The sequence below is a fragment of the Chenopodium quinoa genome, unplaced genomic scaffold, assembly GCF_001683475.1.
Source record: "Chenopodium quinoa cultivar QQ74 unplaced genomic scaffold, ASM168347v1, whole genome shotgun sequence".
In the NCBI taxonomy this organism is placed as follows: Eukaryota; Viridiplantae; Streptophyta; class Magnoliopsida; order Caryophyllales; family Amaranthaceae; genus Chenopodium; species Chenopodium quinoa.
The window spans coordinates 2,673,085-2,699,550 of NW_018742329.1; the positions used below are offsets into that span (position 1 = coordinate 2,673,085).

Genomic DNA, 26,466 nt, shown 5'->3' on the forward strand with positions numbered 1-26,466 from the left:
TCACCTACAGAGACGTGTGCTCGATGGTGCAAGATACGCGTTTCTTAACTCTTTTATCTGTTTAACTAATGTTAGTTTGCAGGTATCGACGTTACAAGAATGATTTAGGATCGCAGAATGTTCTGAATCATTCTCCGTCCCTATCGATACTTTGACTTTTGTTTTCGAAACTTGCGTTTCTCCAAACTCAGTCAAAGTGGGGGCTTTTGTAGACACCCAAATGTGTCTCCCAAAAACCAAACCCAGTGATGAATACCTTTCATGTCATTTGATTATCGCACAAAGCGAAAGTGTGAAAAATCTAGTGATGAGGATATTTTTATTAAAATATCTCTTCTTTCTGTTTTTGAAAATAGTTCTTTTCTTAACCTATTTTTGAAAAACGTGCATTCTAATTTATTTTGGTCCATGATATGGGTCCAATAATGGTGTAGCTGGATGGAGTTTGAAAAGACCTTTCCAAAGATACATTATAAGCCCAATTCCGATGAATAATGAGGAAGTTATGGCCAAAATACTAAATTGGGCTCAAACCGGATTTTACCTACGACCCAATGATCATGTAGAGGGGCAAAAGGTTTAATCCTATTCCTAAATTAATTAGGATTAATGATAAGCTTCTATAAGTTTTTAAAAGATCTTAATTATCCTTTTTGAAAAGATAAGATTAAAGAATTTGAGTTAAATAAAAACTTTCCTTTTATAAACTTTCCTTTTCTTAAATCCTAATTCTATTCAAATTTAAAGATGTTCAAAGACAGTTAGATATTATTTTAGTGCCTCATATTATTTGTCCAAATATTATATGGTTTGATAGATCATTAAATTATCTTTCCAATGAGATATTATAATAATAAATCCGGATTATAACGAAAAAGATATGAATAAGATATGAAACTCTATCCAAAACTAACACCGTCCTACTATTTCAAACTTATATTTTTATCTACAAATTATTTTAATCTTATTCAAATTGGGTTGGAAACTAGACTTCAAGAGCTTTCCAACGACATATTTTATGCCTTATTTGGACTTCTAGATCAAAAGATATGATAAAAACAAAATCCGTAAAAACTGATGTCCATCGAGTTTTTTTTCGATTTGAATTTGACATTTTTTCTTATTCTTCGACTCTCTTTTTTCTCTATAAATAGAGGTCATATCTCCCTTTTTTCAATCATCAACTCTCATCATGAATTTCTTGATTCTCTCTCTCTGTTTCTAAACTAGCACTTTTACTCATACATTAGCACTAGACATACCTTGCCAAGTACGAAATTGCCTTCGCCCTAGACGTGAAAGGTTTTAATTTTTGAGGGTTTGGTCCCAAATCTCTATTTCAATTATTTAATTTAATTGTTTGATTATTATTTTCTTTGAAGTTACTAACGCGTGTATTCTGTTATTAGAAAGAGGTACGAGGCATCCAAGTAAGTGCTTTAATGGTTTTATTGATATTATGATATAGAAATCATGTTTGGGTTGTTATTATGATTCCTAGTGTCATGTTAGGGTGTTTTGATCTTCCTAGTCTCATGTTTACGGTAACAACTAAAATTTCTAATATTAAATATGACAATTGTGAATCCTGCGATGCTTCTTATATTTTTTCCTAAAATTCATGTTAGGGCTATATATTTGATTTTTATTGCTTAGTGACATGCTAGAGTTTGTTATTAATCTTGTTAGTATCATGCCTAGGATCTTGCTATTATTATTCTTTAACATGATTATTGATTATGGTTATTATTGTTTATGATTATGTTTATTGTTATTGCTTGATCACACCTTTTATGCATGTTTAAAGGGAATTTGTACTTGTAATCATGCTCAATAAGATAATTAATAATCTTGTTTAGGGTTAATTAGATTATAATTCAAGTGATCGCCAATAATAGTTTTATTTGTGCACTAATATTCAACCAACATAGATAAACAGGTTTTGGGTAAACCTATTGATTGAATGTTAGTTAAAAAGCGCACATGAATACAAGAAGAATAAAGTACAGGCCTATTATTAGGGCAAGTTCAATCTCTTTTAGGTTGGATTTGTACATTCATCCCCGAACTACCAGTCATGGTTCCAGACCTATTAGTGTTGACGATCTCCTGGATCGTTAAGCGGTGTAACGTTCACCTCGTGAACGGTTTACAAGTTCCTAAAACTTGTTAGCGACTCTTTTTCTCTATCTTCTTTCCCTTTGGACGCCACCGTACTTTAGTGTATGATCACAGTGGGGTTCAAGTTTGGGATAATGCTTGAAAAATTCCCTACACATTGAAAGGGAGATAATGTGGTTAATTGATACAAAGTAAATGGGAAATAAGGAAATTAACCTCCTCAAAAGTGTTGGAAAAGAAAAGTAAAGAAAATGTTGTGGTAACTAGAGTATAAGACCAGCAATATTCGAGGAAACGAAGGAAAATCAAGAAGAGAATGTGAATTTGGGTCGAATTCGTAACCGGATGTGCTATTTTAATATTCATGGAGATAAAAGCTTGAATATACATTTAAGAGTAAGAAGTTGAAGTGAAATATAATGGAAGGAAAGTGAAATACACCCAGGAAAGGACAAGTTGTAAAAGGATTCGATAAAGGTGTATTGATGGTTTAGATTGATTGTTTCATTTGAATTGTGGTGGATAGATTTTCTAAGTCCACGATGTTTAAAAAATGATGAAGGAGACTTGGAGGATGGAGCAACTTGCGAAGGCTTACATTAATTTGCTGTGAGACTACATGGAGTTCCTACTAATATCATGTTAGATAGAGATTCCTAGATTCTTTCAAGCCCCTGGAAGGTATACATGAGAACTTTGGTAATACATTGAAGTCGATTACAACATCCACCAAGTAAAAAAAAAATGGAAAAACAAAAGGAATATTTAACGTTGGAGGTCATGTAGATAGGGATGAGCATTGTAGATCCCTTGATATGATCATGATATGTGAATGTGAATATGAATATGAATGCATGTTTATTACGGTCGCACCTCTATGTGGGGTTGCCTACGTATCCGTTAGGAATCAGGCTAAACGTAGCTCTAGCCGAACCTCGCGCAAGTGTGTGTATACCTCAAAAAGGTCTTTTTAAGGGTTGTAACGTGGTTAGGCTAAAGGTTATAGAAGAAGGGGATAAAGGCTCAAGACCCTCGATAAGCCCCCAAGGTGAGCAACCTTGCTTTTAAATCTTTGTATTTTTATGCTTGAGGCTTCTCACTCTTTTTTAGCTCTTTTTTTTTGCTTTAGCATTCATTTTATTTTTTTAAGTGTGGGCAATCCTGATCATGCGGTATATCACTCACTTGGCATTAATGTTTCTCAGGCACGGTACCGAGCACTCGATAAGAGACGCAATCTGAGATGTGTTCATATCAAAAACATGTTCATGTCAAAGACATTGGAACACTTGCCCTTTTGTACACTTTTATTATTATTATTATTATTATTATTATTATTATTATTATTATTATTTGCTATTTTAATCTTTTGAAGTCACTCAAGCTTTTTTTGAAAATTATCCCAAATTTAGGTAGATATAGGTTGAAAAATGAAAGGTCTATCGTTAGACGAGGCTCAAAGTGGTTTATGAATAAAGGATTGTAAATTAGAAAGGTGAAAGGTGATATAATGTGGCTATAAGGGGTGCCTCAAATCATTGGTATACCTTGTGCTTAGTTTGACATGGATTTTTTTTTTAATGTAATGTAATGATCATATGTAATGAAATAAATGCTCATTTTATTTAAAAAGTGAGGGGTAAAAATCAAACTCTAAGAAATAAATTCAAGGAGGATGAAGGGTGTCTGTGCTAGCCTTATTGGGGAAAGGGTTTGAAAAAAAAAAGAAGAAAGCATGAAATCTTGGTGATAAGCTTGCCTTGTGCATTTGTTTCATCATTACCCTCATTTTTGTTTGTCAATCACATGACTCAAACTCGATTCAACATGCATGGATGGAAGAAGGTAGGAAGAATGAAGGTTGTGATATGGAGAAAGCATGTAGAGAATGGAAAGATGATGTAGATGGAGAGATATGAAAAAATTAGGAATAGAATGTACCCCCAACTCAAATGACGGAAAAAACCGACTCATGCATGAACCTAGGACATGGTCATGGTGACATATACTCAAAGTGTGTGCTAAGACTAGTGATTGTAGGTGACATGTTAATACTCGTGTCATGACCATGTGGCTAGACTATGTGACTAGACTCGAACAAAAACTAAGTTAAGACCTCATGCATGTATATGCATTAAACTGGACAGGCTGTGGTATTTTAGTCATAACTTTTGATCTGTGACTCTGATTTGTATGAAACCAACTCCAAATTAAAGATAAACCTCGGGGCTACAGATCCATAGGTTGTACGACTCGTAGTTCTTCCTATAACTCCGGATATTACCAAAACAAGTTGACGTTTGTGCAGTATACGGGAATAAAAATCCGGGTTGACTTAAAGGAACTATGACTCGATTTTAGGTTTATTTTTTTTATCTCAAATCTATATCTATACTCAGTATTTAAAAACACAAACCATCATCCCCATCATGCCACATGTAATTAAAATTTATTTTTCACTAATGCCACATGTCATCTCCCTTCATTAATTAATCCCCTTTTTTATTATTTTAAAAAAGAACTAGCTTTAATTCAATACATGTATGAATGTTCCCTTAAAAAAAATACATATATGAATGTTATTTGATTCATTTTCCCCAACTTAATATCTCTACAATTACATTCAATTATCACCCCTTATTCTCCTTTATAAACCATTCATTTTCCAATTAAAACATATTATAAAACAAAAGTTACTATTGTACCCCTTATAAACATCCCGTGCATTGCACGGGTCAGAAGGCTAGTTAATTAATAAATTAATCAAATAAAGTCCTTTAGTCATTAATTAGTTTATTTAGGCTTAATCACAAGTCAAACAAACGTTCAGGAAAAACACAAAGTATGCATAAGCAAAGAATGCACAAGTAGTCACAATATGAAGCAATGAGTTTGCAACCTAACCATGGCTCTAGTTCTCTAAAGTTCGGGATATGGGTTAGTTAAAGAGGGTCCATGGTTAATTGTCCGGATGCACCGCGCGGAAGCCTAACCGTGAAGGGTTGGCACGAGTGGATGGGACACCGCGAGTTGAAAACTCGCTTCCATGGTTTGGTGAATTCAACATTCTCGGATGTACCCTTTGTTGCACAGAACATTAAATCAGGTAGATGGAGCATGAATTCTCAGAGGGTTATGTCCATATGTAGAACACGTATGGGTTTTAGAAAAGTGAGAAAAACACAATCAGGAAGTAGAAACGAGCAAACAGTGCTAAAAACTGGTCAAAATTAGAACGCATAATTCTGGCTCGGTATTGGAAGAACATGGCGCCAACGAACAAAGGCCGGTGCCGCGATTTGGCTTTGGCGCCTGGCGACAGGAGCTGTCGCCTGGCGCCAGAGTCAAATCATCGTCGCTAGACTCTGTTTTCTAACGCTAATTCCTACATGCCTCAACAGCTTTCTGTGCTCGATAAAATTTTCCAGTTTCGCGCAGCATTATTTCGATGCTAGTTGTGAAAGATATTCCTCAAATTTCTTACGTATAAAAACCCTATGTTTTTAACTCATTACGGATGGTCTTTCCAATGAGATCTTTTTTATGCATATGACAATAATGTTCATCAAAATTACGCACATGAAATACCAAGAACTTTTCGAGTCTTATCCACTCATTCTAAATCATTGCCGAAATAAGTTTTAGGAATTAAAATAGAAAACCTCCCCAGTGGAGTCGAAAAAAATCAGTAGGGAATATTGTAGGGAAATATAGGTACTACGCAGCAGAAATAATCATGAATCATATTCATAAAGCACCTAACCAAGGATCTCATGCATAACACATAAAGAGTAAGAATAATACCTTTGAAGCGTGATTCCACTAGCAATCAAGCAAGAATAAGGGAGACAAAGAACCTCAAATGTGATTCCTCTACTTGGTCCACAAGCACAGATTAAGACCTCCACTAATGCTAGTTAGTCGCGATCGAACTCTTCAATCGACCTTCTACGGAGAAGTATGAGCAACAAACTAGTCACGAACCACCGCGAGCACCACCAAGGGTGGACGGGCGCAAGTCCAATGGGGGGGAGAGGGGTGCCGTGAGAGAGAGAGAGGGAGATGAGGGTTTTGGGATTTGGTTTCCTTGATTCACAATTCACTGTAAGTTAATTGTGACTCCTGTATTTTTGCAACCCTAGGCATGGATCTTATTTATAGATCATATCCATAAATAAGAGTCCATGACCAAGCCCAATTCCTAATCCCAATCAAACTACACTAGCCCAATCCTATTCATGATCAGTTAAATACTCATAAGGCCCAATAATGGGCCTCTTACTTGCTTAACCCAATACCTTTGTGTGTGACCTCATAGGATCCATTCTAACGGGCTTTGGACTATTTTACTAGCCTAAAGATCATCTCTCATATTCTAGCAACAGATGATGACGCCCTAAGAGAATGAACTTATTATCTCCATAATAGTGATCCTTGATATATCTAGTAATTGCACTTATCGAAGACACAACTCCTTCACTCACTTGTCTGAGACAAGTGCGCAATATTCAAATTCCTTAAGTCAATGTGTGTCGATTTGATAATATGATTGCATCTCATGTCGTGATCATATTAGTCCACAAATCTTTTCTTGAAAACTGAGTGAGAATTACAAAACAAATGGTTACTGTGTAATCCATTTGAGCACGGCCAAACATTTTCTGAATTCTCCCTCTTCAAGGGGCCAAGACACATTCCTAATTAAATAGGTAGACTCTATCCAATCTTGTGGTAACCAAAGCTCCCACTCAATTTCTGAAATAATCGGGAAACACCGTTTATAATCTCCAGTTACGGGCAGACGTTTGAGTGTACCACAGCCATAACATCCATTGAATGAAATCAATGTTCCACTCATGTCAAAGGAATCCACTAATATATCCGGAAGCTCTATACTTGAACTTCAAAGTAGGTCTATAGTTCGATCATGCATCATTCATGCATATCCATGTGATTGACCAAGCCTCATTATGCTCCTATAGCCCATGAAACTGCGCTATCCAATCAATCTTACATGCTAGTCCATTATTAGAAATCATTTATGTTCAATTTAATGATTCTGAACTAGGAACTTAAATAATATATGGATTTTGTTCACTTGTGGGGTTTCATTCACCAGGTCATCAACCTGATGAGCCCATCAATCCATAATTATTTTGGACATTTTATTTAATATTGAAAGCCATCATTAAATCAGAGAAATAATAAAATTTCTGATTAAACATAATTTTGCAAATGAGTGTATTACATATGTAACTTATTTTTCTCCAAAAATAAATACAACTTCTAATTACATCATTTGCTTCAATCCAGCTTCACTAGCATGTTTCTCATGCTTAGGTAGTGGAAGGGGTTTGGTAAGTGGATCAGCGATATTCTCATTCGTATGAACTTTGCACATCTTCACATCTCCTTTGTTAACGATTTCTCGAATGAGGTGATACTTCCTCTCAACATGTTTGGATTTGAAGTGTGACCTAGGCTCCTTTGATTGAGCAATGGTGCCATTGTTGTCACAATACAATTCAATTCCCTTTTGAGCACTTGGTACGATATCCAGCTCAGTTAGGAATTTCTTTATCCAAACTGCTTCTTTGGCTGCTTCAACTGCAGCCAAATATTTTGATTCTGTTGTAGAGTCTGCGACAGTGCTTTGCTTCGAGCTCTTCCAGCTCACTGCTCCTCCATTCAGACAGAAAATGTACCCAGACTATGATCTAAAGTCATCCCTGTCTGTTTGGAAACTCGCATCCGTATAACCTTTGACAACCAACTCATCTTCGCCACCATAAACTAGAAACATTCCTTTCGTTCTTCTCAAGTACTTAAGGATGTTCTTGGCAATTGTCCAGTGTGCATCACCTGGATTTGCCTGAAACCTGCTACACATACTTAGAGCAAATGCAACATCCGGCCTCATACAAATCATGGCATACATTATCGATCCTATTGCAGAAGCATAAGGAGTGATAGCCATACGTCTCATCTCATCCGGCATAACCGGACATTGAGATTTACTGAGCGTAATGCCATGAGACATGGGGAGAAATCCTCTCTTGGAGTTTTTCATCTCAAACCTGTCAAGAACCTTATCAATATAAGTCTCTTGACTTAGTCCAATCATCCTTCGAGACCTGTCTCGGTGGATCTTGATTCCCAAAATGTACTCGGCGTTACCCAAGTCGTTCATGGAAAAACAACTCTTCAACCATTCCTTGACTGACTCAAGCATTGGTATGTCATTTCCCATGAGTAGTATGTCATCTACATACAAGACTAGGAAAACTATGTTGCTCCCACTAGACTTCTTGTATACACAAGGTTCCTCTTCACTTTTGAGAAAATCAAACTGTTTGATTGCTTCATCAAAACGAAGATTCCAACTCCTAGATGCTTACTTCAATCCATAAATGGATTTCTGAAGTTTGCATACCTTACTAGGATTTTTTTGGATCTTCAAAACCCTCAGGCTGTGTCATGTACACTTCCTCCGTCAAGAACCCATTTAAGAAGGCGGTTTTGACATCCATCTGCCAAACTTTGTAATCGAAAAATGCAGCAATCGCTAGAAGAATCCGAATGGACTTAAGCATGGCTACTGGGGAAAAGGTTTCATCATAGTCAATACCATGAATCTGTCTGTATCCTTTCGCAACCAGTCTTGCTTTATGGATGTAGGCATTTCCATCCTTGTCTGTTTTAATTTGTAAACCCATTTGCAACCAATAGGTTTTACCCCATCAGGCAAGTCAACTAGGGTCCACACTTCATTTTTAGACATTGATTCCATTTCGGACTTCATGGCCTCAAGCCATTTATCTGAGTTGGGGCTCGCCAAAGCTTGCTTGTAGGTTGTAGGTTCTTCATTCTCCAATAAGAAGATTTCAGAATCCTTAGTTATCAGAACTTCAACAAATTGTTTGTTTCTGATTCTGGCAGACCTACGTGGGGTAGGAGCAACAATAAAAATATTCTCTCCAACTCCTTGAAGATTTTCCCATGAACTAGGTTCAAGTGGGACGATAGGAGTCTCGCTAGTCGAATTAGCTCGCTCCAACGCATGATTAATCGACTCATGCTCCCTCGCCTCTAATGTGGTGTTATCCACATCCATTTGTTGCTTGTCTTGAATTTCTTCGAGAACCACTTTACTCCCACTTGGCTTTTAGACAGGAATTCCTTTTCTAGAAAGACACCATCGCGAGCAACAAACACTTTGTTATCTTCGCGATTATAGAAGTAATACCCTTTTGTTTCTTTTGGATAGCCCACAAAGAAACACTTGTCTGACTTAAGTTGCAGTTTATCACCTTGTAAACGTTTTACATAGGCTTCACATCCCCAAATCTTGAGAAAAAGACAACTTTGGAGCTCTTCCATTCCATATCTCATATGGAGTCTTTTCAACTGCTTTGGACGGGCTTCTGTTTAGTATTCTAGCAGCTGCTTCTAATGCATATCCCCAAAATGATATGTGAAGATCAGTAAAGCTCATCATGGACCTCACCATATCAAGTAAAGTTCTGTTCCTCCTTTCTGACACACCATTCAACTGTGGCGTTCCTGGAGGAGTTAACTGTGAAATTATTCCACAATTAATCAGATGTTCATCAAATTCTTGGGTTAAATATTCACCACCACGATCTGATCATAATGCTTTAATCGTCTTCCCAAGTTGGTTTTGCACCTCATCTGGAATTCTTTGAACTTTCAAAGGATTCCGATTTGTTCTTCATTAAGTAGACATAACCATATCTACTTAAATCATCAGTAAAAGTAATGAAGTTGTTAAACCCACCCCTTGCTTTCGAACTCATTGGTCCACACACATCCGTATGTATGAGTCCCAAAAGGTCACTAGCTTTTTCACCTATACCCGTGAAGGGTGACTTAGTCATTTTCCCAAGCAAGCATGACTCACAATTTTCAAATGATTCTTAATCAAATGAAGAAAGAAGTCCATCCTTGTGTAATTTCTAGATGCGCTTTTGGTTGATGTGACCAAGCCTACAATGCCATAGGTAAGTTGGGTTTGAACCATCTGTTTTCTGCCTTTTATGATCAATATTGTAGACGTGGGTTGTATATTCTAATACATACAAACCATTAATTAATTTGGCGTTAGCATATAACATACTTTCTTTCGAAATAAAACAACACTTGTCTCTTATTTCAAATGAAAATCCTTCAGAATCTAAAACAGGAACTGAAAAAATGTTTTTAGTTATTGTTGGTACATAATAACAGTTATTAAGCACCAAAATAAGTCCAGAGGGAAGTCTTAAGTGATAGTTTCCAATAGCAAGTGCAGCAACGTTTTCTCCATTTCCTACTCGAAGCGTTACTTCCCCTTTTGCTAACTTCTTACTTTCTTTCAAGCCCTGTACGTTATTAACGATATGAGCACCACATCCGGTATCAAATACCCAAGTGGAAGATGAAGTAAGATTAATTTCTACAACGAAAACATCAAGTAACTCTTTACCTTCTATTTTCACTGGTGTATAGTGGGGACACCCTGGTGTATGGCATGGCCAACTACCGCAAAAGAAGCATTCTCTTCCTCTCCTCTTCAGGAACTCCTCAACATGGTTAAGCAATAGATTGATCAATGTCACCGAAGATCCCTCATCATTATGAGTGAGCTTGACAATGTCAAAGCCATCATGGAGTGAGAACAAGATAATATCATGAGCAGAGTCATCATCGATCGGTTTCCCAAGGACATCCATCTGATTGAACATTTCAATCAGTTCCCTGACATGGGCCCTTATTGACTGACCAGGCAAGAGTCTTTTAGCCATTATCTTACAATGAACATTGTATGACTCATACCAGACACTGTCAGTCCAGGAATAGTAAATCTGAGGGATCGAGTTAACGACCTCTCTTACATTTTGATCATTTATGCCTCCACTTCCTAATGCTCCAATGCCACCTCAACAGATAGCACGAAGACATTTGTACAAGATGGTTAGCTCATAGTGCCTGAATCTTCTTTTCCAACAAGTTGGAATAGATTCTAAAATGAGCTCTCTGATTTTCTCTGCAGCTGAAGCAATTTCAGCATGCCTTTCAGCTCCATACTTTTCTGTGTATTTGCTCTCAACAGGAATGTATAAACGAGATTCAAGCCCTTGGCTTGTGAGAACATTTGTCAACTCCTTTTCCCATTCCCTGAAGTTTCTGAGATTCAGCCTTAAGTTAAGTTTCATTGGTAAAATTATGTTGTCGTATAAGTTATTCATCTACAAACAAAAACAAACGAGGCAAGGTTCAATAATTATGTTTAATAAACTTTTAAAGTACCATAAGCGATTATAAAGCTGGTAACTTTAAAACATTCATTCAATCTTTAATTGATCCCTATTGAATAGAATGATTCCAAGATCCTTTATTTGTGCAATAATTGACCGGACTGAGGCCCTACCATCAAATATTGCATTTTCAAGGTGAGTAAACTCTTTACTGATTACAACTTTTTGTAATTCTTGGTTGAATAATTACCCATCACATGTTTAATTATTACCCTTAACTTCAAGGTTCTAAACTCTTTAGGTAACCTTATTGAGTATAACCAATTAAAAGTGTAAAACGTGATTTACCCCCACTCCCCTAAGATATAGTATGACACCCAGCTGAGACATGACCTGCCATAAATATCGAAGGCTTCATCGGGTTTTTAATTGGAAAAGCAACCTCAATATTACTGGGACCTAGATTCATTATGTTGTGATTATTTAGTGAACTCTAGCGCATCATCAAACAACATAAATAAAATCTAACATGCATAATATACTAATGCATAAATAAAACATGACACAGTATGGCCCCTTATTCCTAAGAAAACTAATAAAGCAAAAGCTCCCACTGGAACCTTCATGGATCTCATCCATCTTGCTCCTTTGGGCCTCCAATCCATGGATTCTTGGATTAACTGCAACCTGTAATACTATTCTATTCTATCTACTACTTCAATAAAATAAAATAAATTACAAAAATACTTAACGGTATGTAGACCATATTTAGATTACAAAAATACGAAACGATGCGCAGATCGTATTTAGAATCTATGGGCCATACTATTCTATATAGCAATATATAACATCATATATTATAGAATGCCATATAATAAATCACTCATCATGCTTTCCTAAACTACAACATCGAATGTTCACAATAAAGGAAACATGGCTCCTAAATATCTCATATTTAATTAATTACTGTAATTAGATAATATCATATATTATTCATGACCAATTATAAAATATCATATATTCTAATTTAGGTATGAGATAGAATCAAATCTTATTTTAATTATGGAAGATAAATCATATTTATTTTCCATGATTATCCTAACTTTAAAGAGATTCTATCCTAATTACTTGTCAATCACATATTTTAAATCAATTAATATCCTAAAATAATTATGGGATAATCACATTATTTAATCAATTATTATCCAAATAGAATCTTTTGCTCCATAATTATCCTATCTTAACAAAATTAACAACTTTAACTTTGTTAATTATCTTTTCAAAATCAAAACTTATCTTTTAATTTTTAATATTGAAAACTGATAGATTTTATTCAAAATAAAATAACAAAAAAAATTTTTTTTAAAAAAAAAGCCGCGTCAGCCACCATGGTATGGCCAGCCGAAGCCGGCCACGGTGGCCGTACACCTTGCGGTGTACGCTGCCCCTGCAGCAACGCGTGGACAGCAGCAGCAGCACACACATCGGGGTGGTGCGCTGCTACGCTGCCCCCTGTCCGAACCGTGCCCAACCCACCCTCCCTCCTGGACCACCACCAGTGCGGCAGTCGCCGTGGCTGCGCCACCCAGCCGCGGCTGCCGTACCTCAATCCCTTTTTTTATTGATTTTTTTTTAATTTAAAAACAAAACATTTTTTATTAAAATTAAAGTTAATGTGGTCCATCTAATTTTAAAATTAAATCATATTCAATTTTAAAATTAGGGTTCTTCATGAATTTAATCCCAATTCAATTTAACTTTTAATTAAATAGGTTGATCATGAAAATTTCATAATTTATCATGAAATCAATTAGATTAAATTCTTTAAACATAAAACTTTCGAATTAAATCAAAATCAAAAACACAAATTTCATAAATTGTGGTTAATGATTTCGAAATTTTCGAAATATTAAGGGGGGGGTTCGAATTTTTCGAATATTATAGGGAAATTTTAGGATCAATTTAAGGCTAATATGGAGCAAATTAAACAACTTTAATGATTCTATATTGTTAAATCACATTTAATATAATAATTGACCCATAATTAAATTATTCTCCCTTCTAATTGAATTAAAATTGTGGATTATCAAAGGTTTAATACTCAATATATGTAATTGCAAGAGGCTAACTGATACCACTGTTGGGAAATATAGGTACTACGCAGCGGAAATAATCATGAATCATATTCATAAAGCACCTAACCAAGGATCTCATGCATAACACATAAAGAGTAAGAATAATACCTTTGAAGCGTGATTCCACTAGCAATCAAGCAAGAATAAGGGAGACAAAGAACCTCAAATGTGATTCCTCTACTTGGTCCACAAGCACAGTTTAAGACCTCCACTAATGCTAGTTAGTCGCGATCGAACTCTTCAATCGACCTTCTACGGAGAAGTATGAGCAACAAACTAGTCACGAACCACCGCGAGCACCACCAAGGGTGGACGGGCGCAAGTCCAATGGGGGGGAGAGGGGTGCCGTGAGAGAGAGAGGGAGATGAGGGTTTTGGGATTTGGATGCCTTGATTCACAATTCATTGTAAGTTAATTGTGACTCCTGTATTTTTGCAACCCTAGGCATGGATCTGATTTATAGATCATATCCATAAATAAGAGTCCATGACCAAGCCCAATTCCTAATCCCAATCAAACTACACTAGCCCAATCCTATTCATGATCAGTTAAATACTCAAAAGGCCCAATAATGGGCCTCTTACTTGCTTAACCCAATATCTTTGCGTGTGACCTCATAGGATCCATTCTAGCGGGCTTTGGACTATTTTACTAGCCCAAAGATCATCTCTTATAGTCTAGCAACAGATGATGACGCCCCAAGAGAATGAACTTATAATCTCCATAATAGTGATCCTTGATATATCTAGTAATTGCACTTATCGAAGACACAACTCCTTTAAATATTTCAAGCGTTACCCCTAACTTGAACCCCACTGTGATCATACACTAAAGTACGGTGGCGTCCAAAGGGAAATAAGATAGAGCAAATGAGTCGCCAACAAGTTTTAGGAACTTGTAAATCGTTCACGAGGTGTAGGTTACACCCCTTAACGATCCAGGAGATCGTCAACTTCAATAGGTCTGGAACCATGACTGGTAGTTCGGGGATGAAGGTACAAATCCAACCTAAAAGAGATTAAACCTGCCCTAATAATAGGCCTCTACTTTATTCTGATCGTATTCATGTGCGCTTTCTGACTATCATACAATCATTAGGTTTACCCTAAACCTGTTTAATCTATGTTGGTTGAATATTAATGCATAAATAAAACTATTATAGGCGATCACTTGAATTATAATCAAATTAACCCTAAACAAGATAATTAATTATCTTATTAAGCGTGTTAACAAGTACCAATTCCCTTTAAACATGCATAAAAGGTGTTATCAAGCAATAACAATAAATATATATCAAGAAACATAATAATAATAATAATAATAATAATAATAATTATAATAATTATAATTATAATAATTATTATAATAATAGTCATAAAAATAATCATGTCAAAGCATAACAATAGCAAGATCCTAGGCATGATACTAACATGATTAATAACAAACCCTAGCATGTCACTAAACAATAAAAATCAAAGCTTTAGCCCTAACATGATACTAACATGAATACTAGGAAGAAAAAATAAGAAGCATCGCAGGAATCATAATAAGCATATTTGATATTATAACCTTTTTCCTTAACATAATACTAGAAATCATTGTTGTCATTCAAAACATCAAGCATCCTAACATGATACTAGGAATCATAATACAACCTAGACATGATTTCTATATCATAATAACAATGCACACAATTAAAGCACTTACTTGGATGCCTCGTATCTCTTTCTAATAACAAAATACACACGTTAGTAACTTCAAGGAAAATAATAAACAAACAATTAAATCAAATAATTGAAAGAGAGATTTCGGACCAAACCCTCAGAAATTAAAACCTTTCACGTCTAGGGCAAAGGCAACTTCGAACTTGGCTAGGTGTTTTTAGATCTTGTGAATGCGGAATTTTGTAGAGAAAAGCTTGAGAGAATAAGAGAGAAATCATGAAATCTAGAGAAAATAAGAAAAATAATTGTTGTTGATGATGGAAAACGGAGGTTTGAGGAGGTTATTTATAGAGAAAATCAGCCGGACGGATAGAAAAACAAATCAGAGTTTCGACGAGAATAAAACTCGATTAGCGCCAGACGCTGGTCATTAGCGTCAGGCGCTAATCCCTTTCGTCAGGCGCTAGTCATTAATTTCACGCGTTTTCTTAGTTTTGATAAAATTTAGCCGTACAGAATGGCAAAATCGTATTTTCCTTTAAAACACTCTTTTATTTTGATTAAAACTCCATAAATTCAACCAAAGTCAATTTATCAATGCTAATTAAATTGCATTAGGAATGATAAATCAATATTAGGCCCTCCTCTAGATCATTGGGCCGCATATAAAGATCAAACCGGGCCCAATTTAGTAATTTGGCCATAACTTCCTCATTATTCATCGAAATTGGGCTTATAATATATCGTTGGAAAGCTATTTTTGAACCCGACCCAACTACACTATTATTTGACCCTTGACATTGACCAAAACAAACTGGATTAGCTGTTTTCTTAAAATAGGTTTTAAAAAACAGAGAGAAAGAAAAAGAATTAAAAACTATTCGCAACACTAGACTTTCCACACTTTCACTTCATTCGATTATGATTTGACGTGAAAGGTACTCATCACTGGGTTTGGTTTTGGGGAGAAACAAATGGGTGTCTACAAGTTTCAAAAAGGATGTATAGATAACATTGGAGTGAAAACAAACACAAAGTCACCATACAAGCCAGCATTGTCATGGCAACATTTTGAGGTTGGTATAGAAAAAATCATGAAAGTTCACTATGTCGGGGAACATTAGTGAGAAGATCGTTTTTGGACTCCAATGAGTAAAGTTATAGAGAAACAAGAAAAGTATTCATGAATGGATTTAAGTGGTGGAAGTTAAACAGGGGACAAGGGACAAGTGTTATTGAAAGTGTAACCCGTAAAGCAAAGGATAAATTTTGGAAAGAATAAAGAGGATTAGCTAAAGTATACAATAATGCGAGTTCGCATAGGATTGGTAAAGTGGCGAATAACTTGGCATATAGTTGGACCTAAGTAAGGTATAAGACATTTTTCATAAGTCATTGTGAAGAACATTGACTAAAGTATGAGTTGCAAAAGAAACTATAGAGTGTAACCAATTTGATCAAAAGAAAGCTAGACAAAATCAAGGTTTTGAATAGCAATATGCTTCATACTTTTACTAGAGGATTGGTAAAAAACATGGTATAAATGGAAATTGATTGTTTTTGGTATAATAAGTAAGGAATTGATGAGATTTTTGGTACTCACGACAAGGAATGAATATAAAGAAGTATTATTATGGAATGAGAAAGAGAACAACATAATTCTAAAGTTGAGTTAAGTGGAGTTACGGGGGCGTAACTCGTTTTCTTTAAGGGGGTAGAGTGCGATAGAATTACGCGCTTTTCCCTTAATTTTGGAATTTTAAGTGCTTTTTCGGTCAGTTTTACACTGATTTTGTTATTTAGTTTGATTGTCTTATACACTAGGATGTGTAGGTTTATTACAAAAGTTGAATCTTACACTAATAGTAATGTGAGTTTCTTAGATAGTTTAATAGTTTACACATTATTTTGTGTAAGTTTGTTAGTAAAGTTGTTATCTTACACACTAGTTTGTGTAAGTTGGTTACTTTACACACTAGTTGTGTGTGAATGAATAGATGAGGTAGAAAGAAAGTATCAAAAAAGTACAAGAACTAAAAGTATTAAGAAAAGTTTTAGAGATTTTAAGTATTTAATTGCCTTTAAACGAGTTTTTAAAGTTTTCGTACCTAAGTTTCGAGGACAAAACTTCTTTTAAGGGGGGTAGACTGTAATACTCCGTATTTTTATGTATTTTTATAAAGTATTTAAGTATTTATAAAAATATATTTTAAGGGCTAAAGTATTTTAATTAAATATTTTAAAGGGTTAAACTATTTTAATTATAAGTTTTTATAAAAGTAAAATATATTTTGGGTCAAACGTTTATTAATTATTGGGCCTTGCTTAAAATATTGTATGTAACCTAGTCCTACATACTCTTATTGAAATAACCTATTTCATTTAAATAAGCCCAACCCCACTTATTTGAACACTTGTGGGTCAAATATTCCATGCCTCAAACCCATTTATTTATTGAGCCCAAACTTAAACTCTATTCTCTGCTCTATAAATACCTCTCAAACCCCAAATTTTCCTACACAAAGAGGCTCAAAAGTCAAATTGGGGTAAGTATTATGTTCTTTTTCTTTTTCCTTATTTTTCTTTCTTTCCTTTCTTTATTTTCTTTTCCCCCTAAATCTTTTTTTCCCCTTTGTTCATATGTGTGAATGCTGAGGATTTTAGCCCACTTTGTTTCTTCCTCCACTCGCTGCCACCCCACGGCCACCGTGTTGCTGCCACGCCGGCCACCTTCCGGCGACCCACGTCACCCTGCCGTCGGCTACCCACCGATCACCACCGTGAGCCTCCCCTTCTCTCCTCCTCCTTGTTTAATTATTATTCCCATAATCATATATGTTTGGTATTGATTTTAATTGTCTAAACATGATTAGTATGTTTTATAATTATGTTTTGATGATTAAATATTGTAAATTTTTAAGATTATAAAGCGTTTTAATTTCAGATTTTATAAAGCATTAAAAGTTAGGGTTTTAATTATAAAAGAATTGAGTTTTAGAGTTATAACTTGCAATTATTTTGGGGGTTTTATATACCCATTGATTAAAAGTGTTAAAGCTTAAAGATTGAATCTTTATGGAGTTTTGATGAGTTTTTAATTAAAGTATATTGCTAGAATTTAATTTAAAGTAGTAGAATTTTAATTTTAATAAAAGGGTTTAATTACCCATTAAAGAAGAGTTTAATTAGGGGTTTTATAATAATTTTTAGATTTATTTTAAGAAGTCTAAAGTGAATTTAAGTTGCTGGAAATTGTGTATACAAGGAGAAGTAATATAGTGTTATTGTCCCTTTATGTAGGAGACTTGATTCGGGAATTGTTGTAGTGTACTCGGCTATATTAAGAGCTTATTTGAGGTACGTACGCGTACTCCAAAATTTATTAAGCGTGTAGAACATGCTAGGATTAATTTAATTGATTCCAAGTTAGTGTCATGCTAAGAATTGGTTGGAATGGTTGATTTGAAATGAGATTGGTGATTTGAATTGGATTGATTAAATTGAGAATGGTTTTGGTGAAATATTTGTGAAGCATGATTGGTTGAAATAAATTATTTATTGGAGTTGGTGAGATTGGAATATTGTCATTGAACCATATTTTTATTATTGGCTTGTTTGAAGGTATGTTTAATTAAACTAAATGTTTAATTATTTGATTTGAAATATTGAAAAGGAATTTTATTATGGTTCATATAATTTTTATTGATGCTATAAGCATGAGGAATGAGCTATTTAAGTGTCTTTGTACACGAGGAATAAATTATATTTTGGTGCCTTAGTGCACTTAAGGTATTTTCAACACCGAGGGATAGGATTTGTGTCACATTATGCGTTTAAGGTGTCTTTGACACCGAGGTAGATTAAAAAGGGTTCAACGTTTAATTTTATGTGGTCACTAATCATTCAAGAATTAAATTGGTATATTTAATTGTTTGATAATTATTTTGATTGTTTGTGTTATGGTTTGAGAGTCATCACCAAGTCTAATAATATATAAACAACGTAAAGTGAAAGAGATTACGCGCCAAAACTCTAGGAATGTATATAACTTGAGTATGAACATATAGGGGGAGTTATGCAACTTTATATTTGACCAAAACTTCTACTGGGGGTACAAGAAGCTGTACTTTCCATTTTATTATGCGCAGGAATATTGCCACTTACGAGTGGTTCTTTTATACTGGCACGGTTAGCTCCCGTGTTAGTACCCCTTTATTAGGGTAGGTTAGGGGGACACTCGTTCGATGAGTAATCAAGCAAAATAAATAATGTACCAATGTAATAGTTAGTCATTGAGTATGTTGTATGCTTGTATCTAAGTGCAACAAGGTAAGTTGTGTGATGATAGGGTGAAAGCATGTTAGTGTGTTTTATTTACGCTTATGTACACAGCATTGCTTATTATGTGTTTATATGTTTGTTTGGCCTTGTCTTTACTTTGGCCCAACGACGACCCATTTCTAATGGCGAGTGGTGGGGACAAGTAGAGAGGAGGTTTTCAGGTGATGAAGCATATTCATGATGGGGCATGAGTGAAGAGTGAATCATGCTCAGTTTCCATAAGATTACGATGTGATTTATCGCTTTAGTTATTTTATATTATGCTTGTGCGACTAATGCAAAGGTTTTTAAGTTTGTTTGGTTTTAATAAGGGCCTACAATGGTTCCAAGTTGTAGGTTGACTTCGTTTGAGTTTGGTTTGACTTTACTTTTGTTTTGGTTGACTTTATAGTTGACTTGTTTTGAATGTTTTTAAAGATAGTCTTCCGCTGTGTGTCTCTGATAATTGCCTTAGCCGTTTCCGCGGTGGCGGTTATATCTTAGATTTTTCCTCTTTTGAGTTTTAAAAAGAGCAAAACATGTATTTAATGTTTTGCTCTTTTTAAAACATGTATTTTAATGTTTTCCTCTTTTGAGTTTTAAAAAGAGCAAAACATGTATTTTAAAGGAAAGGAATTCTCTCTCTAGAGGGTGCTTCTCTCTCTAAACCTCTGCAATGGCGAGGAAACGAGCGAACAAGGAGTCGACTAGAGTGCGAGAAAGCCATGAGAAATCTGAAATTTGTGAAGGATTTGATCTTGCGAATCCAATGGCTACAATTTCGAAGACAAAATCGAGATTGAATGGAGAGGGTATTCCGCAATTGAACTTTGATGATGCTGATGAATTGGAGAATTTCATCCTTTCACCTGCTCAATCTATTCAAGAATTGATTCAAGGATCTAGGCAGAAGTCTCAGCTGAATGAATGGTTGAATGTGATTGCTCCTTCAAGTGGTACTGTTCGATTGGAGGAAAACAGAGCATCTGCGACAGAGGTAAGCAATTTTAGGCCTAGATTGCAATTATTTGTTGATGATGTTACTGATGAACTTGAATATTGGAAATTGGGGGTTGTTGCTTATGTTTTGGGTAATAATCCATTTCTATCTGCTTTTCTGGGTTTTTGTAAGAGGATTTGGGGTGATAAGAATGTTGATAAAGTAATTCCACTAAAAAAAGGGGGTTTTCTTGATAAGATTTTTGAATGTGGAAACTAGAGATAAGGCCTTAAGTATGTTGCATGTTATGTTCGATAGAAGACTTGTCTTTCTGAACAATGGGTAGATGGCATGGAATTTAATGTCTCTGAATTTTCGAGAATTCCAGTATGGGTTCAATTTCCTAACCTTCCTTTGAAGTATTGGGGAAAATCTTGTTTAGTAAAGATAGTTGGCTTAATTGGTACGCCAATTAAGGCAGATTCGGCTACTCAATTGAAGGATAGGGTTGTCTATGCTAGATACTTGGTGGAAGTTGAATTAAATGAGGAGTTTGTTGAATCAGTGGAGTTTATTACTGAATCTGGGGAGATTTTTAATCAGAAAGTAATTTTTGAATGGAAACCCAACAAATGTAATATTTGTAAGAAAATTGGGCATATGAGCAAAGATTGCAAGGTGGTGAAGAAAGTGTGGCAACTTAAGCAGATTCAAGCTCAGAATGTGAAGCAACAGGATGCTCAGGTTGAGAATGACAGTAAGAATGATGATGGAAGTGAGGGGGTTGAGAATGTTGAGTGACAGTCTACTCAGGAGAAGCATAGAAGTAAGAGTCCTGGAGAGAAAGTGGTTTGTCCTGTTCCTGTCAGGAATTCTTTTGCAAATTTACAGATGGATGATAGAATGCTGTTTGGGGATGTGAATGAACTAGGGACTAGGATCTTGTGTGTTACTCCTGGGAAGGGAGTAGTTTTAGACCCAGATCATGGATAGCGTTCTGATTTGGAATGTTAGGGGCTTAAATAGCCCTGAGAAGCAGAAGTAAATTGGTAATTTTCTTTTGCAGAATAAGATTGGGTTATGTTGTTTGCTGGAGACTAAAATAAAAGTGGGGAATTTTCCTGGTATTCATAATAACATGTTTCAAGGATGGTGTTTAGCCACTAATTTTAATAAGGTGAAAGGGGGAAGGATTTTAGTGGCCTGGTTACCTGGTTTCTTTCATGTAAATGTTGTACTTACTGAGAGGCATTTGATGCATTTAACTGTTAGGAATTTGACAGGAAGGGTGTTGATTTGGGTGTTTTTGTCCCTTGGGAGAGTTACGTCACGAAGTCTGATCCGGCTGAGCTGTACCTGCAAAATAACGAAGACTCCGGGTGGTTGGAGCTCCGCCTCCGACGGTCAAGTTAGTAACTTGAAACGGAATAAAGAGAACGGAAATTTAGGTGGGTATCTGCTCGGATTCCAAGCTCAGGTCTTTCTCTGATGTAAGAGAATAAAGGTGCAATAAATTGTAAAACGTGCCCTCAAAATGAGGGACATCTCCCTATTTATAGGGTCTTCGGGATTTGTGCCCTTGATTAGGTCACTGAACCCTAATCATTGGTGGGTTACGCCGTTTTGCGGCTTTCTCGGGATTTGGGCCTGAAGGCCGCCTTTTTCCCTTATTTTCTGGAGTGACACGTGTCAAGCAGGGATTGGTCCACTTTGGGCCAACCTAAGGCTGACACGTGTCATCCGCTGATTGGACCACGTGGCGGGGTAAAATTACCCTAAACATTTGCCCCTCACAGATGTGACGTGGCACGCCACGTGGCATCTGTGACACTTGTCACTCTCCTATTGGCGGTAATTTTACCATTAAAGAGTAACCGTTCACCTTCCGAGTAAATTACGAGAATGCCCCCATATTTACCCTCTATATATAGGCGTTTACCCTCATAATTTTGGACGTTTACAAAAAAATTTCTTGAGAAAGAACTTTGAGAGAGCAGAAGTCATCCGTTTGAGTCAGGCGCAAGCAAGAGAGCTCGTTTTCCACCGACCCAGCCGGACCCGCCTAGTTTCAGATATCACTTCAAAAGGTACCGTCTCTGCCTCTCTCAGCTCTTTTTTTTTCACCGCTTGTACATATTTCTTGCAATAATTGGATGCATCACCAACACACACGGCACAACCTAGGTTAGAGTCCAGCCGGTCACCAGGGACGGCTGAGTCTAGGACTGGGAGTGCCGTCTCGGGGTGTTGGGACCACCCTTTGCCTTGGATTCCCACCAGTTATGTGTCTGTGCAGGACACAATGGCTCGGACAATGCAGACGGCGACTGATCCACATTACAGGAGCGAAGGCTCAGGTGGCCAAACGCCTGAGGGAGAAACGTCTGGTCAGGGAGACCAGACGGCTCTGGAGAGATCCCCTCTGCGCGCCCCTTCAACCCCCGTTGACTCTTTTTTGGAGGAGTGCGACCAAGGCGGCGACGAGGCCGCCTCTGCCCCCTTGACCCAAAATGAGGAAGAGGCGAAGAGCGATAACTCCGCCTCTACCTCTGAGAGCAGTGATGACTTACCCCCGCTTCAGGATAGCGAGGAGGAGGAAAGGAAAAAATGGAACGAGAAAGACGATCCCTTCAACATCCACGTCTCCTCCAAGGAACGGATCAAAATGGAGGAAAACTTAAAAAACTTTACTCAAATGCACCCGCTAGGAGACGGGTATGGGATTTGGGTGCCGCCAGAGAATGGAACCATCGCATGGGAGGACGATCAAGAGAACGCCAACAGCTATTTCGGCTGTTATGAGGCGGCGCTCAAGGCTGGCCTTCGCTTCCCCCTTCACCAGGCGGTGAAGGCAATTTTAAGAGGCTACGGCCTCGGAGTCTGGAAACTTACCCCCAACTCTTGGACAAACATTCTGGGGTATGTTGCCGCCTGCGAGTTCCAGGGGCTTAACCCCGGCTGGGAGGCTTTTGCTAGTATGCACTATCTTAGCAGAAGCCCAGGCGGCTGGAGGGCGTGATACACTCTAACCACGCATCCCCAATATATGATGACCTTGGATAAGGTCTCGAAATTCGACGGCTGGAAGCACAGGTTCTACCTGATGCCAGCTCCAACCAGACGAGAGAATTATGAATTTCATCTGTATAATAAGAAGCCCGACTTGATGGGCTGGAAGTGCGCTCTTCCCCGGATCCCAGAGGAAGATTTTGACAAGATCATTGAGGCAGACTTTTTCGGCCTCACAGACGCGACCTTGTCAACCGGGAAAGCAATAAAAGTTCCCAAGAACTGGATCCCCAAGAGCGCCTGGTTTAGGGACGAGTGTTTCCTAACCGCCTGCGGGCTAGGGCACATGTTTACCAAATGTATGCGCCTGAGTTTATATCTGTCTGTAGTATTTTTCTATTGAAATTGATTTATGATATTGACCAATTTCTTTCTTTTTGCAGAAGAAGCATTAAACATGTTGCAGACGGAGAAAACTCCCAAGCGGTCCTCTGCACTCATCCGCAAGCGGCTTGCGGAAAAAGCTGCGGCTGAGGTCAAGGCCAAGGTAATAAACGCCTGACCCTTTCTTAAATTGATCTTAAAAACTATTTTTCCCGGATGCTAACTTTAACTTTGGTTATTTTCGCAGGGAGGAGAGGTTGGAAAGACGTTTGAGAAACAACTCAAACGGGCTAGGGAGGGGACCCCCGTCGTTCTCAACAAAATCAAAAAAATCCGCCTCCGCGTCAACTCCTGGCGCCTCAGCCGGGCATCAGCAGATGCGAATAGCGGGGCGAAACGAGAAGGTAGGCGGCAGCCTGGGCCTCGACCTCGTTAACCCCGTAACAGCGACCGGGGGGTTCTCCACGCCTGCAAGCGGTTCTCGCTTGGTTGGCTCTGAAGGTAAGAACCCTTTTGAATCCTCGCTTGAGCTGGGGTGGCCTTTGCGGGTGAAATCCCACTCTCTACAGACGTCATCTTCAGACGGTCGGCAACAAATAGGTACTGCCTTAGTTTCGCACTCATCACGTATTGATTGTGGTGCAGATCAATCCCCCCGCTGGCCAGACATCCACAAGCATGCTAAGGCCATGCTGGAAGCTGTCCGAAAGAGGGATAAAGACAACATCCCTGGGATAGAGACGTTCAATTTGGAACGCATTCTATCCCTTCTAGCTGAGGTAAGAAACTTGTCAATTCAATTTTATTTTTTCCAAGTGTTTTATCCCGCCTGCAATACTTATGCCGCCTGCTTTTTTGCAGGCCATCAGCGGGTGGACGGGCTCAAACGTCCTTATTCTCGTAAACGGGAAGAGGTAAAAGGGGCCAAGAAATCCGCCATAGACGCTAACAATATTGCTTTACATTCGACTATCGTAAATGAACTTGAAACTAAAGCAATCATTGTGACACAGGCGTCTAGAATCCAGCAGCTGGAGTCAGATCTGGAGACGGCCAAACAGCGGGCGACAAATGCTGAGACGGCCCGGAAGGAGGCGGAGGAGGCCCAGAAGAAGGCGGATGAGAGCGCCAAAAAGGCTGATGAGGCGCTCAAGAAGGCCCAGACGGACCTTGGCACACTTTAGGGTGTTTCTGAAGAGAACACCAACCTGAAGGCCAAGGTTCAAAAACTGGAGAAGGAGGCTGCTCAAGCTCAAAAGAACTTTGCAGCAACCCTGGAGGCGGAGCAAAACCGCCTTGTTGCTGAGAGTGACGCTGACAATGACGCCCGTATGAAGATCGCCTGGGCTGCCTTGTACCCAAACGCGGAATACAACGTCTAAGCACTTGCGCACAGCTATGCCGAGTACGTGGTGTACTTGAGAGAGCAAGGTGAGCCAGAGCCTGACTCTTTCGAAGCCTGGGTCAACTCCAGCAATGAGTTGTCCGTGACTCAGCTACCGGGCCCGGGTGAAGCACAGGAGATACCCTCATATGATGAGGAGAAGGAGGAGGACCAGGAGGCACCGCCTGCAGGCCAGAAGTGACCATTCAGCGGCAGTATGCCAATCTCAGTTTTTTATTTTCTCTTTTATTCAGCGGTAGTATGCCAAAACTTGTTTTTTCCGGCCTGCGTGCCGAGTATATTTGTATTTACCGGCTGAGGAGTCGGGTTAATTAACAATTTCTCTTTCTCCCGGACGGGGTCCGGTTAACATTTTAATCCACTTCAACCGTTTGGTTGGGTGGACTTTATGAAATGCACCAACTGAGTCGGTTTTGATCATTTTGCGTTTGAATTTTAATTTTTCAAATTTAATTTTTCATTTTTGCCTAACTTATCAAAAGCATGCGGCGATTTTTGCCTAACTAATCAATAGTCTGGCTGTCCTTGCCCCTGGACGGTTGTGTGATTGGTTTCAAGTGGAGTTGGTTGATTGACTTGAAAACGTCTGATGCTGTAAAGAGCATGATATGTTTGTAAGTCAATCAATCACAATAGTAATTGCCCCAAACCAAGTGCACAGCCGTACACCAACAGGCGTTCCAGTCACTATCCAGACGGCGTTTGTCCGTCTTGGTTGAGATTTCATAGCCATTGAACAACTCTTTTTCCCCAATTGGGGTGGGAAGTGCAATTTTGGAATAAATAACCTAAGTGAGAACTTCAGCCGGTGACCGACTGATGCCTCTGGGCATCCGGTATCTGGAAACTTTATCGTTCTTCATAGGTTATTTCGGTCAGACGGCTATGAGTTGACCAATTTGGTCGTTCAATTTTTGCCGTCTGCATGGATACGTAGAACAGTCAAATAGTCTGTTCTCTGCGACGATTGCACCCGGAGGGGTGTCGCCGGACGCCTTTGTCCATGTTGGGACAGGTGATTTTATAAAATGAGCAACCATCCGGCCATTTTAGCCTCTGGTCTTGTTTGAGACCGGTTGTATAACCACTAAACGTTTTTGTGCTGAGTTTTTTGCCAAATGTTATTGAATTTACACTAAGTATCAAACTTAGTTAAACAGAAAAATTCGTCTGGGTCATTACCCAGGCGAACAGACAATTATTAAGTAAAACTTAGTGAAAATACATAAAA

At 37.7% G+C, this 26,466-nt stretch overlaps 1 protein-coding gene across 1 annotated transcript; it reads right to left on the reverse strand.

Moving 5' to 3' along the window:
* Window positions 1-7,831: 7,831 nt before the first annotated feature.
* On the reverse strand, window positions 7,832-9,235 carry LOC110689613. Its single transcript, XM_021866382.1, has 2 exons — window positions 8,858-9,235; window positions 7,832-8,209 (listed from the first exon to the last, which is right to left on the reverse strand). Exons 1-2 carry the CDS (start codon window positions 9,233-9,235, stop codon window positions 7,832-7,834), a joined length of 756 nt encoding a protein of 251 aa, XP_021722074.1.
* Window positions 9,236-26,466: the final 17,231 nt, after the last annotated feature.